The 21570-nt window shown below is 38.5% G+C and overlaps 1 protein-coding gene across 3 annotated transcripts in view; it reads left to right on the top strand.

Annotated features, from left to right (window-relative positions):
• Positions 1-21570, top strand: part of ANKH (ANKH inorganic pyrophosphate transport regulator) — a 165364-nt gene that overhangs the window by 107315 nt on the left and 36479 nt on the right. For all 3 annotated transcript variants that reach the window (XM_021008625.2, XM_078153319.1, XM_078153320.1), the window contains 3 exons: positions 1340-1474; positions 5118-5210; positions 11204-11299. In XM_021008625.2, coding sequence (XP_020864284.1) covers positions 1340-1474; positions 5118-5210; positions 11204-11299 — 324 coding nt within the window. The remainder of the gene's footprint in view (positions 1-1339; positions 1475-5117; positions 5211-11203; positions 11300-21570) is intronic.

Below are 21570 nucleotides of genomic sequence, written 5' to 3'. Positions count from 1 at the left end.
AGATGAACATGTATGAAACAATTAAAGGGCAAATCTAAGCAATATTTGGTGAAGTTTTAAATTGTATGCACTGCTAGGCAGATATTAAGGTGAGTTGTCAAGCAGCTGACCTTTGAAGGTTGGGTATAACGTAACCAAATTATAGCGTCTTATAAGTATTCCAACAAATAATGGGTTTTCTCAATTAAAGCATGGACAGAATGCCAGTTGCTGAGTTTGGTAATTCATAGTTTGGATTAAACATGCTAAACTCATAGTATAATTTTAATACTGTGAAAGAACCTACGTAATACTTCGTAGAATATTACGTAGAATATGGACTACTTGGACATCAATAAAGAAGCTGTTGATAGTATCACATCAGTTACTCTTATCAAGATAGCCAAATTAAAATGACTTCCCAGTAATCAATCCATTACTGTCACTCACCTAGAAACAGAAAAAATAATTGTTTTAAAAATGTTTAATAAAGGGCAATGTCTAATAGGGATGGGGAACCTATGGCCCTTTAGGACCTCGAGTGCGACCCTTTGACTGAATCCAAACTTCACAAAACAAATAGTGAAGTTTGGATTCAGTCAAAGGGCTGCACTTGAGGACCTAGAGGGCTACATATGGCCTCAAGGCTGCAGGTTCCCTACCCCTGGACAGTCATTATGGAACTTATTCTCTGGGGGGAAGCAAGCAAGAAGCTACATAAAAAATGGGCATCATGGGGGGGGGGGGACTCTTTATTTTGAAACTCTTTAGCTATGTCATACTTACTAACATTTTACTAAGTTATTTTGCCTTCAACCTGCCTTCTATTTGGTTCTTAATAATACCGGTTATTCCTGTTAGATATCTGAAATTGGGAATCTACATCTTACTTCCCTGTAGTTTCCTTAATCAGGTTAAGGTTTAAGTTCCTTGACAGGTACTCACTAAATATAAAATAAACCCCAAATACCCTTTATTGTTATGTCCTCCTTCCTATTACGCAGTTACTGGCCAGACAGTCCCATCATTAAACTGAGACCAATTTCAAACTTATTCTTCATTACAAGCTGGAAATGAGATCCTGGCCTTGGTAAAGAAACATGTTTCCTGCATGGAAAACAGAATTTTGGATCCACTTAGCCTGATGAGTGTGCCTTGCCAACTGTATGAGTTAATTTCCCATAACGTTCTATGTTTCTTGGCTCACCTAAGGAGACCTTTGTCCCCTCCATAAATTTTAAGAGTTACTAATGAATTGATTGATTCTTAGAATCATAGGAAGAAGGGCTTTTAGCTAAACCTTTTAGTTCTTTTCTGCAGGTAGAGTTGAATAAGCTTCTGTTTTCACTTCTTGAAACAGGGAGATGCTACAGTAAGGAAGATGCTGAGCTTCTGGTGGCCTTTGGCTTTAATTCTGGCAACTCAGCGAATCAGCAGGCCCATTGTCAACCTTTTTGTGTCCCGTGACCTTGGCGGCAGTTCTGCAGCCACTGAGGTATGCTCGTCATTTCCATCTAACAGTAGTGAAGGATTTACAAATGTATGTATGGTAATCAACCCGTTCTTGTAATTAGAATTAGTGTGGAACCTGCCTGCTAGAAGACATCAGGGTATCACTTAAGACTTTTCAGAGGTGGGGGAGACCTTAGAAATAGTCTAGTCCCACCCCTCCTTTTGTTTTAAAAATAAAGAAGCTGAGATCCAAAAAGGTGATGGTTTTTCCAAGTTCACCCATCTAGTTTGGGGAATTAATCCAATTATTTTTTTCTATGCACCATACAGTGAGTTCATTACCTTTTCACTATGGCTGCCAAATTCAATAACATTTATCATATAATTGCACATAAAGGTAACATATCAAGGGAGGCTTGGATTAAACCTGTTCCCTCACATTTCACCACATCGTACCATCTCTTAAATGTCATGGACAGTGCCCTTTTGGGCAATATCAAGTCTCACCCAAACCTGTTTACCTTATTGATTCATCTAACCCAATGCTGGAAAAAAATATAATTCAAAAGAGAGAGAACGGAACCATTTTTCTTCCAAGTCTGGTGTGACTAAACAGCATTACTTCATTTCTTCTCCAACACTAAGCTCTGAGGAATTAATTCTGTCCTCTGTAACTACAGTTCTTTAAGGAAAGAAGTTGGCTGCCTGAATGTTTTAGAAACTGCTATTTCTGGACATGTTGCTTTTGAAAAGGAAGGGGCAGGGCTGAGCACTGAAACGCCTTGTCAGCATGTATCCTGTCCCCTGTATCCTGCCAGTTTCCATGAACTGGGAAGTATCTCACTATTGGCATGGGAGGAAAACAACCTCACAAATCAAGAGCATATTAGCCTTTATGCCCCAGTTGGTTCCTGGATTTTATTTTTAAAATGATGGTTCTCATCTTGGGTGGTTTCTGTAACAGCAGCTTTCCCAAAAGCATATTTCAAGTTGTCCATAAAGAAAAATGTGACAGCCAGCCTTTGCCCATGAATTGGAATTCCATCATCTCTTAAAAAGAAAATCTGGAGCATAATTAAATATTAAAGCAATTTCTAAATTAGCCCAGAGGGAATCCAGGCCACATAATGAGATGAGAAAGAATGTAATATAAAAAAGAAAGTTTGGGTTTTTTTAATTTTTTTGTTTTGTTTTTAGCCATAGCAAGGGAGCTGTTTGCAAGGCTAGTTGTTTTCAAAGGTCATAAAGTCTGTAATACTTTGTACATTCATACCAAAGTTATCTAATCAGCAATCAGCTCAAAAGGACACTATAATTAGGCAAAAAATTATGCCTTAAAGCAAAAAGTCATGGAGTAATTTTTCCATAATCTAATTAAAACACAACATTTCAATATCCAAAAATCCAGAAGGAATCAAAAAATACAAAATCCATATACTAAAGCTTTTGTAGTTTATTCATAGGCAAGCTCCACAGTCTCTCCTTTACTTATACTTTAGATTCCATTCTTATTGCCGGTTTGATCATCTGGCTTTCTATCACATAAGCAAATGGGGGAAATCTACAAACAAGTGGCAAAAAGCAGCAAAAAATGACATCTGACAGCCTGGAAACAAAGGAGGACAGGGGAAATTCGTGAAAAACAGCCCCAGGAAGTCTGAAAGTCTAACACTTTTATGTGTTATGAAAGTACAGCAAGTGTGGGCTATGAAAGTTGAGCATCAGACATCCCTACACACTGCAGGATCCCTTGTGAAGCATAAATTTATTAAGTCCCAGGACAATCATTGGTGACTGTGGCATAGTTTTGAGTCATCCAATAAGAAACTGAATTTTATTCATTTAGAATATTTTTGAGCAGCTGTGATAGAGTGAAAATAACACTAGATTTGGAATCAGATATATCTGAGTTTGAATCCCAGCTCTGCCATTTGCTCTGTGCAATTTTAAGCAAATAGTCTCTCTTAAATATCTCTTTGTCTCCCGTTCCAGTATCTGTAAAAAGAGGAATAATGTGATCTCTCTTACCAATTTAATGAGGCTGTTGTGAGAATAAAGTAAAATAATGGGTAGAAAGTACTTTGTAAGCCATAAAGTGATAAAGGCCAACTATTACTATAACTACTGCTATACTACTACTGCTACTACATGCTAAGTACTGTTTAACTTTCCAAGGCAGAAAATATTAATGGATTTTAGAAGAACTTCAATGTAAGAAAAATGGCTAATTTTTTTAAGCTTTTAGCAGTATACAAGTAAGTTGCGATTATGTAGAAAATTCACTTTTCTGGAAACCATTCCTCAATAACACTAGATATTAATTTCAAAATGCCAATGTTGTCCTATTCATTTAATTCTACTGTTGTGTAGTAATCAATAAATAGCTTAGAATCAGCTTAAGCATGGGTCAGTTTGAGAGCTTTGTTGTTGTTCCTTAAGTTATTGACATGAGGCAGTGTGGTGCAATGGAAAGCATGTCAGATTTGGTGTCAGTATCTACATTCAAATATCAATTCTCCTGCCACGTGACCTTGAGCAGACATTTAACCCCTCCAGGCCTTAGTCCCTCAACTCTAACATGCGGGAGAAGATCTAAATCTATGATCTTGTGATAAAAAAAAACTTCATTTCCCTAGAGATGAGCCATGATTTTCTGGTGGAAAAAAAAATTTAATTTTCTAATTCACTTTAGAAATGATCTGTATCGAACAGGTTGTCTATGACTGCAAGGCCATGGTCAAACGTTAACTGTTTCCATCAGCATATCCATTCTAGTCATTAAAGTTACATCAAAGTAAACATTAGCTGAAGAGTAGAAAGAAACTTGAAATTTAAGGGTTGGGTTTTTTTTCTGCCCTGGGGTTAGGTCAGGGCTTAGATTATACCCTACTGGGACAGATTGCCAGATTTCTTAAACAAATGTGATAGAATGTGGGAAGAGTCAACATTGCAAACGGCCTATTGGACCCAATTCAGATGAATGAGTTTCAAAAGCTGCTGCTGCTCCAAAGATCCTTTTTTAGCGGTGCTGTAATTCTTTTTTTTATATGATCATCTTACATAAAACAATCAAGGAAAACTAAATTGCTCAAAATGTTATTGCTTTTCCTTAGTATAAGATTCCTATTAAAATTCTCACAATTAGGGGCAACTAGGTGGCACAGTGCATAGAGCACCAGCCCCCAATTCAGGAGGATCTGAATCCAAATCCGACCTCAGACACATAACACTCACTAGCTGTGTGACCCTGGGCAAGTCACCTAACCTCGTTGCCTAAACCCCCCCAAAAAAATTCTCACGATAGCAAAGATTTTGCAAAATTTCATGGTGATCTTTGGCCTTAATGACAAGGTATTCTAAGATAATTTTAACAGGTGCATGCAAAAGGAACTAGTTTTTTATTTCTCTGTTGGAACCTGATGACCTAAAGCCCAGGTTAGCTAGCGTAGAGACTATGCCTAATCTTTAGCTGCATTTTATACTTCTGAAAAACAGTCTAAGTATTCTCTTTTCTGTGGGGAGCAGAGTTTCTCCTCTTGCTGTTTGTGAAGAGTTAATCTCTCAGTGAGGTGTGATTTCTCAAAATTGCTAAACCTGAAACATTCATTTTGTAACATCTCAAAGGGCAGCTTTTGAAGGTTCCTTTGCTGATGCCCAGACTAAGTCTGCTGACTCTTCCTGTCTAGGCAGTGGCAATTCTGACAGCTACATACCCTGTGGGTCACATGCCGTATGGTTGGCTGACTGAAATTCGAGCCGTCTATCCTGCTTTTGACAAGGTGAGTGTAGAGTATCTGTGGTGTAGAGTATCTCTCATTCCTCTCCCTTAATGTCTCTCTCTCTCTTCTTATTTCTCCATCCCTCCTCACCTCTCTCTCCTTTCCTCTCCTAATCTTCAACTCTCTCCCCTTCTGTCCCCTGCACAACCCTGATCCTTTCAATTTCATCTTGAGTATCAAAGTTATTACAGCATTTTGGTAATGTTCTAATCTAGAGGCCCAGACTTGGTTGCCAGGTAATTGAGAAGGATTTTTCTTCAGGAAACATAAAGCATCCTAATAGTGCAGTTATCCCTGTGACTCTCTATTAAATCACCTTAGGTTACTCCTATTAGGAAATTAACCTAGATACGCAAAGTGCGGGGGAGGGGAGGGAGCAGGTTAATATTGGAATTCTGCTAGAATTGTGCTAGATTTCTGCCTATATAACTATCTAGAGATTGACGGAGATGCCATGAAGATTGAATGAAATGACATATGCAAAACACTTTGCAAACTTTAAAGCACTATATAAAAGTCAGCTATCCCTATTATTATCTAAACTAAATGCTTACTTGACCTTGCATTGCACAGGGAGGGGTAAAAGCCACAGCTTAAATTCAGAAATAGAGCTTCAACATACATTTAGTCCTTGGGCTGTTAGGCACATGAATGTGTCTCTGTGGAAATGTGCTCTTTTTTTGCACAGCCAAGACTCTTTGGGTCTTGACCTAATAGAAGTATACCCAATAAAACCCTTAGTGGCAGTATCCACTTACTTTGGTTCAGCTGTCATAGAAATCTATGAGGCATATCCTACTTTTGGACTCTTCCCATTATCGAGTTGGCTAGATTTTAGAATAATCTTGTGTAGGTACAAATAATCTGTCCTGAATTAAACATGAAATGGGTACCTAAAACAAACTTATTCCCAACCACTACAAATAATAATGAGGAACAATGAAACCTTGGCTTTTGTGGAGCATTTTTTTGGTAAGAATTTAAAGCAAGGTTTATATCATTATCCATAACCTCACCCTGCTCCTGTGAGATAAGAGGTGATAGTTAATGTGTTTGTATGTCATTGTTCCAGTTGGCAGAGACCTCTTGAGTTCTGGTCTCACTTGTGCCAAAGCAAAAATTCATTCTCTAACATCTCCAGCAAGTCCTCATTCAGCCTTTGGGTAAAAGAACTCCAGGGAAGTGGTGTTCCTTTTGGGATAGCCATAATCATTAGGAATTTTTTCCCAGCATCAAGACTAAATCTATCTCTTTGCAGCTTCTGTATGTAGCTCCTCAATCTGCCCTCTGGCGCTAGTCATAACCTGTTGAATTCCTCTTTCCAATGGAAGCCATTCAGCTACTTGAAGACTGCTGTCATGGCCTTCTCAGAGCTTCCCTTCTTCAGGCTTAACATCCCCAATATCTTCAACTCATCTTCATAATGTCATACTCTTCAGGCAAATTTTATCATCCTGGCTGTGTACTTTTGGGTGTTCTCCAGCTTACCAATGATGTTCCAAAAATGTGACACCCACAACTGAATTCAGAAATCCAGACCTGGTCTGACCAGGGCAGAGGACAGCAGAACTGTCACCTCCCTAGTCCTGGATAGTAGGCCTCTCTAAAAATAACCAAAGGGATTTGCTCTTGAGCTGTCCAATCTTACTGCTGACTCCGATTTATGCCAGGAGTTAGTTCCCAAGAAGTCATTTGTGATAGTAAAAGAGATATCAGAGGTGACCTAGTTGATCCCAGAGCCACAGACTCTAACCATCCTTTCAACCTGCCCTCTTGTGGCCTTCAAGCATTTATATTTAAAAGGAATAGCAAGTTGTATATAATAATAGATTTGCAGTTTCATGTACAGTCATCTTTTTTCTATTCTGTTATTTTATAGGAATGCTTGTTTTATTTCTCAAGTTCAGAATAAAATAAATTTAAAAAATTGAAAGCCTCCTGGAATAGCATACAGGACTTAAAATGAGCAAACCTCAGCCTGGTCTGTCCAAATTATCACAAAATATTGTTAACTTGAGTTGTCTTTCATATTGCCTCTATAAAATAAAGATAATAAGAAAGACTTCAGAAAGCTTCTAAAAAGGATGATGGGCTGATGAGATCCTTCTGTAGAGATATTTCTACACAAATAGAATGTTGATTACTTGTAACAATAGGAAAGAATAACAGAGGGTAGAAGATGAAGAGCCTGCACATTAAGATCAGAAAGACGTGGCCTAAAGTCCTACCCTGACACACCCTCGCTTTGTGACCCTGGAAAGTCACAGAAACTATCTTAGATGCCAAGATTTAGAAAAAAAGGCATATCTGCATGGTTAGGGAGATACATCATGAGGAGTTCCCTATGCCAATTCCAGACTCATTCCCATTCATAATAATAGTAGTTCACTCAGAGAGCAATGAGAAAGTGATTTGAGTGAAAGAGAATCAAAGTTACTGCTTAAAAAGCAATTCTGGCTACTATAAACTGGCTAGGTTAAAATGCATCATCCAGTCAAATCTATATTTTTGTGAAATAATTATATGAGTGATTGGAATTGGATGATCTATCCCTGGCAAGAAGTAATCTCATGACAGAAAATGTGTGTGTAGAATGGATTTGGAAAGCCAAAAAGAGAAGGTGGAAGAATTAGAGGCTGGGGTAGAGATGGGAGTCTCATATTTTTAAGTAAATTCATCAGAATAAAGATTTCACTTCTACCTTTCAGAGAGTATTAGATGACAACTAAACCTACTGGCATAGGAGGTACTAAAATGTCAAAGCCTCCTAGCTGTGAATGTTTCATTTAAAATGGTTTTTGGCTACTATAAAATAATAAAGCTGAACAATACACACACTGTAGGGTTTTGATCAATGGATCCAAGAAAAACATTGTTTTATTCATGATATTGTATCACTCACGTTTAAGCCCAGAGGATGAAAGCTTTGAAAAATCCTTTTAACAAGCACACCTCCAGCCAGAAACTCTTGTTTGTTTAGAATCCTTCTAAAACCCCACCCATTGTTTCCAAATATTCCAGTAAGCTATAACCAGTTCCATATATGTGAACACTGCTGCTTATTCACCATAATGGAGACTGCCTCTACTTTATTGGCAGCTCAAATCTTTGGCTTATTCACAGATTAGAGAGTAAGAGAGTTGTTCTCACAATTTCACCAAATCCAGCTAAATGCACACTGAGAGGACTCTGGGCTAGTACTGACTCTTTAGGGATTATCTACACTTGCCATTTTTCAATACAAGGCAGAATTCCTTTTAAAATAGAGCAGACAATTTAGGGATGGAACAAGGACTAGAGCTATGATTTCCTTAGTATAACAAGCTCCTACATGAAGAAACTCAGTCCAGTGCAGTTTGGCACCTTGACGTATTGTCTTGCCCATTAGACCTGCTGCTGGAGGGCAGATCCTGGGGTTTTTTTTGCCATTCTTTGTTGTTCCAGCACCTAGCACAGTGCCTGGCACATAGTTAGCATTTAATAAATGCTTGACTGACTAGTTAACTTATAGTCTTAGAAAGTTACATAGAGTCTTGAGAGGTTGGATCTGCTCAGAGTCACATAGCCAGTGTGTGTGTCAGAGATGGGACTCGAGTCTTTTGGGCTTCAAGGCCAGCTTTCTATAGACTACATCATGTTGCCCTTCTGTTTCTGTCTCTGTAACTGTGTTAACTGCCTCTTTGCCTCTGTCTCTGTCTCTCTGACTCTGTCTCTCTCACTTTAACAAGTAAAATATCTTTGACAATCGTGACTGAAGTAAAAGAACTTTAAAAGTCTCTGCATTTTATGCCACATTTTACCCTCTCAAATGATTTTCATGATCATGAAATCAGAATGAGTTTCTCTGACTCTGTTAGTATTCCTCCTCACTAATAGTTCTTTGCAGGAACTGACTGAAAAGCTTTTAGTTCTTTTCTGGTCAGGCCCTATTACCATAATCTTTCTCACACACTGGATAGCTCTTTTAAGACTTATATAGTGATCAGACCAGGTGACCCCCAATCAGCACAGTGCCTGGCTCATAGTAAGTAAGCACTTCAATGCTCAATGACTTGACTTAACTCCATCAGACAACAGTCATGCATGTGACTCTAATGACCAGGCCAGTAGGGCCCCCTTTTATCTGAGAAGCGTAATATTATGTAGAATGAAGGTCCAGCGTTCATCACGTATTGTGAGTCACAGAACTAAAATGTGGAGGATTGCAGTTTATCCTAAATCAAAACCTCCTTCTAAGGTAGCATACTTTCCATGGAAACTCTGCTCAGGCCATCCTTTGCCACAATACTGGCTCCTACTTGCTGAGGTGAGATTAAGACTTCCATAATATTTTATGACAGAATTGTTAGCCCCAGGGATATCTCATTTCCATAGTTAGCCACCTAAGTTATCACAATTACATATTTGATCCTGACTTAAGATGGAGATGGAAGTGTCCTACCCTTTAGACTTCTATGATACACTGTACTAGCTCTATTCTTTAGAAGAGCAGATGTATCTCAGTTAAGAATGTAAAGCAGTTGTGATCATTTTCACATTCATGCTATTGGGACAGGTAATTGGAAGAAAGAAGAGAGGAAATTATCTTAACTTTTGATTTCCTTTAATACCTAGCTTGTATTCAAAATGGAACATCTAATAGTGCTGATTGTGTATACTTCATTAGGCTGAATTAGTGGAGCCAGGTGTTCCAAAGGGTTTGTTTATATTAGCCATTTATGTGAATAATTATATTTTTGATTAGCCTGGGTAAATAGATAGGCAGACAAACATATTTACATATATATGATCACTTTTGTGGCAGTTAGGCCTCCTAGTCACTCATTTAACCACTACCAACCGACTACCACCAATAGGCAAGTAAACATAAGCTCCCAGAATAGCAGTGGCCCCCATGACCACAATCCTCCATCTAGAATGGACCTGAAGCCATCATCCAGGGGAACAACCCCTATGGAGAGGCAGCCCACCATCCTTACCACTGATAGGACAGGCAAGCCAACCTAGCCAAAGAGGCATTGTGGGACCCTGGGCCCAAGAGTCCTGGGAATAGCTCGCTCTCTCTCTCTCTCTCTCTCTCTCTCTCTCTCTCTCTCTCTCTCTCTCTCTCTCTCTCTCTCTCTCTCTCTCTCTCTCTCTCTCTCTCTCGTCTTCCGCCCCCCTTCTCTCTCCCCCCTCATATCACATACACATACCGTGAAGACTTTATTCTCATTCCCACGGTCCCACTGGCACTGTCAAATGCTTCAATGTAAGAACCACATGGTCTTATCAATGGAAATAATGTAAAGAAGCAACCTTGCTCTCTGAGCCTAAGAATTATGGGACCTTTCCTTTTCACTTGCAGCTGAACCCTCCTTTGTGTCTTGTTTTTCTCGAGTAGAATGTAAGTTCCTTGAGAACAGGAACTGTCTTTTCTCTTTGTATCCCCAGTGCTTACTTAACACAGTGCTTTACACATAGTAAAGACTTAATGCGTTTACTCCTCCGATCCATTCTTTCACTCATACACAAGATGGTGGAATATTAGTACCCTCCTCGTACGAACTGATATAATTTAAAACATCTGACCCTTTTCCAGCCAGACTCTACTTAACATGTTCCTCCTCATACCCCTGATGTTACGAAAACGAAACAATCCCTGCCCTCAAGGAGCTTACAATCTCCTGTGCCAATGCAACATGTGGACCAATTAAGTATGAAACTGGGTAACGTGAAGAGGGAGAAAGTATGATGCTACGTGACTGCCTGGCAGGGATGTGAAAAGATAGATTAAGAGACCTCTCAGGTCCCACCCAAGTCTTAAGATTCTAAATTATGTCACCCTTATGTTATGCAGCAGAAGTCATCCTAGGATGAAAAGACGTAGTACAGTTAGAGCTGTTCCAAGGCACATGGCAGAGACTGCAAGAAGGCTGTGGGAGTAAAATAGAGACATCCAAAAATCCTGCTTATTGGTATTTTTAGTACTAATTCTCTTTTTCTCTTCCTAGAATAATCCCAGCAATAAACTGGTGAGCACTAGCAACACAGTGACGGCAGCACATATAAAGAAATTCACCTTTGTCTGCATGGCTTTGTCCTTGACGGTAAGATGTCTGTGTGTGATGGTTTACAGAGTGGACGTTTATTTTATCTACTAGTAATCCCATATCCCATCATTTAGCCTTTTGTAGTAAGATAATTGACAGCCTCTTCTTTCATTTTTCTTCCTCCTGAAATAGTAACTTAATAGTCTTGTCTTTAAGGAAGAGAGTGACTATGAGAACAGCAGACTATGAATGAATAAAGAGGTCCACTTTTAGACCTTTCAGTCAGTTCGCATTCTCTTAAGAAAAGCAGACCTCACCTTCACTTTGCTTCATAGTGTTCCCAGGCTAGATGCACAGTTATTGTGTGAGTAGTGCATATAAGGTGATTAGTTTGAATAATTGTTCACATTCACACTGCATGTTTCCATTGGGCTGGAACAAACGACCATGTTTTGCATAATCATAACTTCACATCATCTGAATTCTAATACATAGGACCACTTCACAGGTTTTTGTTTGTTCACACCTGTAATATCATCAGTATAGAGATCTCCCTGGAGAAAACTCCCTCTACTAAAGCAAATCAGCAGCCATTGTGAAACTTGGGTTTTTCGAGCATTGTCTAAAGACGAAGAGCTAGAACATGGCTTTTCTGGACTTTGGAGCAAGCTTTATATCCACTACACAACCCTGCCCCCTTGATAACTCCTCACCTGGGTTTAAAAGTACAATGTCCATTTTATAACTTTCCATATTCCTTCTCCAGATTTTGTTAGGGTTATTTGAGTTTCTATGGTGGAACTTTCCTATCTTCCTGACTCCACTTGTACTGATGTGGCTGACCTCTCTTTCCAAATGCAAAAACAGATCATGTTCCCTAGCTAGAAAAGGATGGCACACTAGACTAAAAATCAGCAGATTACATTCACAGGCTATAACACTAATTCATTGTCTGGCCTTAGATAATCATTTAGCCTTTCTATACTTTCATGTTCTCATCTGTGAAATGAGGATGTCATTTTCCATTATCCAAACTCAGAAATCAATCAAAATGAATAAGATGATATTGAAAATGCATTGAAAATGTACTGTCTTCAACAAAGATCACTCAGAATGTTTTTTATGAAATATTTATATGTATACCAAGTACCTACTATACACGAGGCATTGTACTGGACATAGGAAATAAAGGCATGAAAAAAAATCCCCCTGACCTCAGGGAGCTTACAGTTTACCAGGGAGGAGGATGAGAGGGTCGATGTGTGTGTATTTATGGATGTGTATGTACATATATGTGTATGTATAGACACACAACTGTATAGGGCAAATTAGATTGAAATAAGTACATAGGAGTAGGCAAACAGACAAAGATGCACGAGATTTGGAGGAGAAATAGATCGACTCTAGATATGGAGTGGGGGCAGAGAAGGGTGGTCAGAAATGTTGTCAGGGAAGATATCATGGAGACATCTGCTGAGCTGGACCTTGAAGAAAGAGAAGGATTTCACCAGGTGGAAATGGGAGAGGATTCCAAGGCAAACTTGGGAAATGGTGTGTGCAAATGTATGGAATTAGGAGCAGACAGGATGGAATTAAGTAATGTAGAACGCTGAGCCTAAACTCTAAGGGAGATATAAAGTTTAGATAAGACAAGTCTCCTGGCTTGCAAAACTGGAGGTAAGGGTACTAGTTAGAAGCTTTTATAATAGTTTAGGCAAGAGGTAACAAGGTCCTGAATTAAGTTTGAGAATAGAAAAGAAGGGACAGACAGGAGCCATTCAGAGGGAGAATCCATGATACTTAGTATACAGTAGTCTGGTGGAAAGGAGTCAGTGGCAAGGGAAAAAGAAAGGTCAGTTAACTTGCAAATTTTGCAGAAAAGTCAAAGGAGGAGAAAAACCGAGGAGACAATTGGCTTTGGTGATATACACACATACACACACATATATATAAGGTGTTTATAATTATGAAACAAATAGGACAAAATAAATATTTTTTCTCTTAAATCAATCAACAAGCTTTTATTAAGTGCTTATTCTATGCCAGGAACTGTTAGGTTCTAGGGCTAAAAAAGACAAAAAATCCCTGCTTTCAAGTAGCTTACATTCTATTGAGGCAACATTTAGTTTTGAATTCAATTTTGTATCATTTATGTGTGTGTTTTTAACACATGGTGTTTAACATTTCTTTGTGTCTTCATCTATCCAGATTTTCTATTAGTTTCCTGTGAAAGATTCCACTTTGATTTGTTAGAAAACATTTAAAATAGATGCAATGAGTGGTTACATTTTTGAAGCATTGTCTGCAGATCTTAGATCTAGTTTATAATAAATATTAGAAGCCAGAGAAGAATTCTCTTCAAATTTTTGATCAGTGCCTAAAAGAACACAATGTATAACTGGATCCATGGTTACTGTTTTCAGATGATGCTAGTTACATATGCATGTGACAACTTTTAAAAATAATACCCATTTTTCTTTCCCAATTCTGTTACTAACACTCCCCATGTTTCTCTGTATCAAAACAAGTACACTCTTTAACTTGGGATCCTCTTGGCAATGGTTGAGGAAACATTTGGCAGCCTAAATAGTACTGAATAAACAGACAATTTTGATTGAGGTGGGGAGCAGAATTTAATGATGACCAGTGAACATATGGATTTTTTGTGGGGGTGAGGAGAGACATTTTTTCTCAATATAAAAATACGTGTGATTAGAATTACTTTTATAAATTATAAATGTGATTCTTAATAGTAACCCAAAGAATATTAAGACACACAAGTATATCTATAAATAGGATGGGATTGAACTACCCTTCCTAGGACCCAGTTGGGTACTATCTTGAACATGAGGATATAGGCAAGTCCCAAATTTAAAGAAGGGGAGAGGGAAAGGCAACAGAGGGGGAGAAATGAGAGAGAAAGAGAGGAGAGGGAAGAGAGAGAGAGAAATTTGGGGGGGGGTAAGTAAGAGACCTCAAAGTGGTAGCAGCATAAGTGGAGAGAAGGGTATAGATGCAAGAGAGGTGGAATTAACATGACCTGGTCACTGATTGGATACCTGAGGTTAGGGGGCATAAGAATTCAAGGTAACTCCAAGGTTATGAACTTGGATGATGAAAAGGACAGTGGTGCCCTTGTCAGAAATAGGAGAATTCAGGAAAGACTTGTATTTGAGGGGAAAGATAATAATGAGTTCTCTTTGGTACAGGCTGACTTTGAGATGCCTCGATTTAGCTTAGGAGACAATTAAGATCATAGATGTAGAAGTGGAAGAGACCTTAGAGGTCATCTAGTCCAACTTCATTGTTTTGCAGATGATGAAACTGAGCCTTAGAGAGGTTGAATAGCTTGTCCAAGGTCTCACATATAGTAAAGTGCAGAGTTGGAATTTGAACTGAAGTTCTTCAACTCCAAATTTGGTGTTCTTTATACTATCCTAGCCCAGAAACTTAATCTAGTCCCATGACTCATTGAAGCCCACTTATCTGAGATTTATTGTTCTGACAGAAGCTCGTCAAGTAAGGGGCACATTCCTTGCACCTATGCAGCACCCATTCCACAGAGCTAGAAAATATCACAGTGTCAGCTGACAACTATATTGCCAAGCATATCTAATGAAGCAGGCAGGCTCCTAACCAAATTTCTGTCCTTGCCATCATCATGTGAGGCATTTAACATGTGTTAGGAAAGCCCTTCAGAACCTAGACCCCACATAAGCAAGGTTAGTTACACACACACACACACACACACACACACACACACACACACACACACACACACACACACACGTTTTTTGTCCCTGTAATGAACTTTAAAAGAAGAGGGTGGGGAGCCAGCTTAAAATTACTTACCAAAATAGACAAAGCATTCACATTGCTTAATGTAATTTGCTCATTTAGCTTTGTCTAATGTCATTTGCTTATTACTAGTTTGTATTCTGCCCTCGCCCCCTTCATCTTTCACTGACTCACATGTGTGCCGTGTTGTCTGTACAGATTAGAATGCTGTGTCACAGAAGAAACTTGATAATGTGTCTGTCTGAGTCAGCACCTGTTACCCCAGGCGACCTTTAGTTCTCCACCCTGTCCCCTACTGCCTTCCCATTTTGGGGGTTTTTTTGCATCCTGCAGTATTTTAGGAGAGTGTTGGGGGGAGGGGGAAGAACCTTGTGATACTAAACCACTAAAAAATAGTTCTATGAAGTAAGTATTGGCAAAACATTAAAATCTTGTAGATGCTAGGGGATTTTTAAGAAAAAACTAGGAACCCTTCTGTTCCATGACCCAGCCCCAAGCTTTTGGAAGACTGTGTTAAATGACAGGAGAGCTAACATTGGGTCTACGTGTATACTTCCATGATTTAGTTCCCATTGGATCAACTCAACAAACATTTATTAAATGCCTGCTCTTTCGGAAAAGGCATTGTGCTGACAGCCCACAAAGTGAGTCTTCTAGAGCTGATCATTTTTCCACTCACATTTTATGCTATATGCTTTCCTCTGTCCCCATCCCAATCTCTTGCAAAAAAAAAAATTCTTTAAGGGAAAAATATTCTGCAACACATTTGAGTTTTAAAAGGACTTTTTAAAGAAATCTAAACACTCTAATAGTTCCTATCTAAGTACTTTTTAAAAAAATCCAATCCTATAATTAACATTGATAACCAAATATGTTGTTAGGGGAGAGAAAAGCCTTTCACTATGGAAGCAAAAACACATAATTTTAGCACAAGAAGGAATGTTAAGTATTATATGGTACCCACTATCCTGATTTATGTTTCTATAACAGACTTTGATTTCCTTATTTGCAAAATAAGGAAATCGAAGTCTGTTACAGAATCATAAAGAGAAAAGGAATCTTTTAAGCTATCCAGTACAATTCTCTTTACAGGTGAGAAATTTGAGACTTAAAGAGGCTAAGATTCTTCCCCAAGGTCATACAGTAACCAGATTCTGTCTCAGTCTACACTGCTTTGAGAGGTCGTCTAGTCTATCCACTCTCTGCAGCCTGAAATTGCTTATAAAAATTGTCATTACACATATAGGACAGGATCTATGCAACTGTAACACTAGGTGGCTAGTGTTCTATATGAGTAGTATAATAGCAAAGCAAATTTATTCTTTCAAGTTCTTTAGCTGGCCCTTGATATCAGTGTGCAGTGTTAACACTTAAGCCCTTAACAGTCTCCATGCTCAGATTTTACAGGTACTGTACTAAGTTAGCATGAAGTGGACAGCTCTGCACCATGACTTTTCTTGGAGAATTGCCTCCTTAGTTGCTTCCTTCTGAAAGACTTCATTATAACTTTGACTCTTGGAGACAGGTGTGGGGTTATTTTTATTATTATTTTGATAAGAACTTAACAAGCCTTTGAACTACAGAGAAGTAGATCATAAGATCAAAAGTTAGGAGTAGGCCAGGCGGACAGGAGAGTTGAACCAGACATGTTAATGTGAACATAGCCTTATGACCTTCTTCCTAAATTGTGAAGGGAGACAGCAGCAGTGATGGTGTTCATGTATCATATTTGCTTTGTTCTCCCCAAACCTGTCATAAAACCATTTTTTCTTCTTCTCTCCATTCCCCTTTTTGCCCTTTTTCTGTCACTTTGATCACTCTTCTCTCCTGCTTCCTTTTCTAGATGAATATTATCCATTTCCATAAGAGGAACAAGTATGAGTCTTAGGAATCACTGGACTGGGTGCTATGGTCCAGGCCCTCCCCCTTACTGTGCGACCTTGGGAAACCCACTTAGCTTTTCTAAGCCTTGATCTCTTTATCTGTAAAAGAAGAGAGTTAGACCAGATGATTTCCGAGGTTCCTTCCAGCTCTTCTGCTCCATAATTCTGCTAATCGTAATGTTCTTTGAAAATTACTGTCCATAACCAGAATTTATCACACAGAGTGGGATATGTCTCTGTATGTCTTAGGGAGTTGCTTAAGGCACAATCTGAAAATTTTGCTACGAATCAAAGGTAAACTCATTGGCCTATAGTTCTCAGACTCTCCTTTCTTACCTCTTTTAAAACTGAGATAATTTATTCCTTCCTGTGGCACCTCTCCCATTTCCCAAGACCCTTCAAAGATCACTAACCGTAGCTTAGAAATTACATCTTCCAGTTCTTTCAGTACCTGAGGATGTAGTTCATCTGAGCCTGGTTAATTCAAAAGTATAATGTAGTATGATGCCTTTCCATTGTTAAATCAATACACAATTCAACCAGTTTCCTCTTCTATAAAGTGTATAAGCCAGAGTACTAGTTCTAATTCAAAATGTACAGCTTTCTTTAAAAATCCCTTCATTTATTATAATTCCCACCTAGATAGTTCTTGCCTTCACTTAAATCCTGCCATCTTACTAATGGTATGGGGGTGAACTGGGTTCTTGGAGACTGTACCAACAGACCTCCCACTCTAGAAGGCCTCAGCAAGTTGGAAAAGATTCAAGTATGCGCCTCAAAATGACGGGTGTGTATTTTTTATGAGGACCAGATTAGGTAAATGTAGAAAAGTTCTTCACCTGAAGGTTGCCAGTTGGTGAGCAACTCACAAAGACTAAAGAGATAGTTTGGGGTTTGGGGTTTTTTTGTTTGTTTTTTTTGGTGGGGGGATCACTAGACTTGCAGTCAGGAATTCCTGGTTTCAAATACTAATTCTTAAAATTGCTAGCAATTTGACTCTGAATTTTGCCTCTCTGAGACCCAGTTTCCACATTTATAAAATGTGAATGATAATATTTGTGCCATTTACCTAACTTGTTTTAAGAAAAGTGCTTCATAAATGTTAAAAAAAAAATACAAATATACATTCTGTAAATATAGTCTCACTGACCAGAAAGCCAAGATCTAGGTCAAGTCTTACCTCTGACATATCCTGGCCTGTGACCTTGGGCGTTTGTAACTTCTTAGTGATCTTTGCAGTTCTCTTGGTTGCAAAGAAGATACCAGCCTGCATTGGTAGCGGATGTTTCCTCACCAGGGCAATCATAGTTCCAGGCCTTATTTTCATATAAATGTAAGCTCTCATCATTATTATTATTATTAGTTATTATTATTATTATGCAGGCATGGGAAGGGTGCAGATCTCGGTGGAGAGAGTACCTACCTAGACAAGACTAAATCTGTGAAGCCATGAAGTGCTACGTATACTAAACTTGAAATACTTTTAGAGTGAAAGAGGCAGCACTACCAGAGTCAAAAACCCCACTGGAGTTTGACTTATTTCCACAGACTATATTATCATAGTATCCTCAATTACCGCTTTGACACTACAAACTAGTTATCAGAAGCTTGGTGAGAAAGAAACCTTTGGTCCCTCTCTTCCCACTCCCCACCCCACCCCCAACCAGTTAATGGAAGAACCCACTAACTTCCGAAGGGAAAAAGCCCTAAGAATAGACATTATCCCAGAATGCCTCTGAGGCATGCAGGTCTTTCTAAATTGAAAATTCCACAAAACTGCTTTTGATTGTTGAAATTGTACTTGTGTCAGTATGTAAAAGGCTGAGTAACCCATTTTTAAAAGGTATGCACATGAAATTTAAGGTTAAATTTTGAATTTCTCTTTTTCTTCTCCCCTCCCATTAATACATTTCTCTCATAGAGGCAGGCTTGGGGGCAAGAGAGTCACATATGAAAACATCCTTTCATCCTTAAATGTGTTTGTTTTGGGAAGTTGCAGTAGTGTGCAGGAGCAGAAATCCAGCGGATTTCTCACAGCAGTCTTTCAAAAAATCCCTTCACTTGGCCACAGGAAGCAATGCAGGTGGCCTCGATGATTTTCTTGCTTTCTCCTCGTAACGTCTGTAGCTAGTTGGACTCTTCTTTCTTTCTCTCTCTCTCTCCCACACAACCCCCAAGCTCTCTTCAGTAATGCAGATTTGTCTAGTTCGATGCCAGCATTTCCAGCCTTTCTGCCCTTCTCTGACCTTGAGCTTTACAGTGACCCTGAAGTGATCTGGAAGGCTGCTGATGATACCTGCTAAAATTGGACTTGGAAAAGTAATGTTATAGTTCACAGGACTTGGCCACATTTTTAAACCTACTGATGAGTAAGGTGTTTTTGATGTGCATGTTTTCTCTGACTTCCATGAAACTATCTTTTCAAGTTATTATTGATGCTGAGGGTTGACAGAAATAAGGACAGATTTTTATTGGTGACTTTGCCTTATTTTGCTTTTTTTCTTTACACCTATAGTTAATTCTAAAGTGGAAAAAAAGCATTAAAAGATTTTAAAAAATAAAAAAACAAAAAAAAATTAATTCATAAATATATTTTATGAATAGCATCAATGGAAGTTTAGCTAAGTGTCTTGGTAGCAATTTTTATTAGCTATATAATATTAATTTAGGAATCTCTTTTCTGTTTGAGGAAGCCATGATTTTTATATACATGTATGGAGAATCCTAATATATGTCTATCAGACTTTGCAAGGTCTTATATGAGTGTTAAGAATATATTTACTTATTTCCTACAAAGCCTATATAGAGAATATACATTAAGAAGTTTTATTACCACTGTATATTCACAATTTCTCCTAATGCTAGTCTTGGGCATTTTATGGACAGACATATGTGATTTTCTAAAATGAAAATTCTGCAAATGGCTTTTGATTTCTTATCAAAATTGTACATGAGTCAGCATGTAAAAGGCTAAGTAACTCATTTTTCATCTATTTACATGCAAAAAAATTTAAAGTTACATTTTAAGTTTCTCTCCTCTATTGCCCTCCCTCTTATTAATGCACTTCTCTTATCTTTTTTTTTTTTGAGGGAAGGGGGTCACATGTGAAAATATTCTCTCATCCTTAAATTGTTTGCTTTCAGAAGTTGGCATCTGAGAGCATACAGTAGCAAGAGTAGTAAATAGGCTGGCAGTAGTGACTTTGCCAGGGTCAGAGGCTCCCATTGAGGATTCATATTATTGAAAGGTAGCCTGGGGTATAGTGACATAATGCCAGAGACCTCATATTGCCTTCCCCTTCGTTATGCCATCATATTGCAATTGATTTCTCTCTGACAAATAGAGGCATGTTCACTGTCACTTAAGAAAGGAAAGGGCAAGAAAACAAAAAAGAAATCTTTCTATGGAACTCCTTTGTTCTGAATAATAATATCTTATGGAATCCAAGACCAGTGAACCTTACTGTTTAGAGATCTGGTTCTGTTTTCACTAGGCCTTTCACTCAAGCTTTGATCTTTCTGGATGTTAGTCTTGGAATAGATGGGTGGGGAGGAAGGAAACATTCAAATCATACGCTGCTCCTCCCCCAAAACAATAAATTATCGGTGGGTGTTCTGGGAAAATGTGTGTATATTTATTTTTTGTTGCAACGAATTGGCCTAATGGTCTTTCTAAAGTATATTTCGCTGTTGCACTCAGTCTTCTTTGCATTGATCTCTGATGTGACCTGGGAATGTTTCTGGAAAGACAACAGCTACGGGTCACTATTAGAAACAGTGACTGATCAAGGAAGCTTTAGCCAACTCATTCCCACCCCACCCCCCAGTTTTTTTAATCCTCCCTTTCTGTTTTAGTGTTATATTTCAAAAGGGCCGTTTCTAGGTTAATTAAGATGTGGGTCTTCACAAGCCTCTTATACAAGTATAAAAGCAGGTTTAGAGCAAGAGGGATATCAGCTGTCCCATTCTGCTTTCATATGGCAGGGTAGGTAGATAGTAGTTTACTGAGGATCAGTGGCTGGTCTTCCAGGAACATTTCCCTGTTACTTTAAAAAAAAAATCATATTCATTAGAAACAGCTTAAATGGTTGAAAAGACCAGCATTGTCCAACAGGTTAAGTTGATCTTGCTGAGTATGATTTTTATTTTCCTTTTTCATTGGACACATTACATAGGTGTGTCAAAACCCAGGAAAATAACAGAGTTCTGTGGGTGACTGAGCTGAGCTTTGCAGAGTGGGATTTAGCTGTACTAATCAGCTTTGTTTCATAATCCATAAGACATTGTATAGGAAACAAAGCAGCCAGTGTTCAGGATTTCTCTTTATTTTCTTTGTTTCTGTACCTGTTCAGATTCCCCAAAGTACTTCATGCTGTGAGTGTGTGAGCCTATTTTATTTAAGGCTCTAAGAATATGGCCTTGCGGGTAATAGGATGTTGGCAGGTCAGGAAAATGCCCATTTAGAAGCAGGAGCATATGCCTCCAGAAGTCATGGATGGACTAGATATTTAACCCTACATAGAGATTTGTGTTTAATATAGCATATTCTGTAAGAATTAGTTGCTTGTTTAGTCACAGAAATAAAAGAATAAATATTGTGTGGGACACACACACACAGACACACACACACGATAAAGATAAGATCAA

This window comes from Phascolarctos cinereus, unplaced genomic scaffold, assembly GCF_003287225.1.
Source record: "Phascolarctos cinereus isolate Bilbo 61053 unplaced genomic scaffold, phaCin_HiC Scaffold_4;HRSCAF=312, whole genome shotgun sequence".
NCBI lineage: Eukaryota > Metazoa > Chordata > Mammalia > Diprotodontia > Phascolarctidae > Phascolarctos > Phascolarctos cinereus.
The sequence above is the reverse complement of the archived record's forward strand: the minus strand, read 5'-3'. Positions and strand labels throughout refer to the sequence as shown.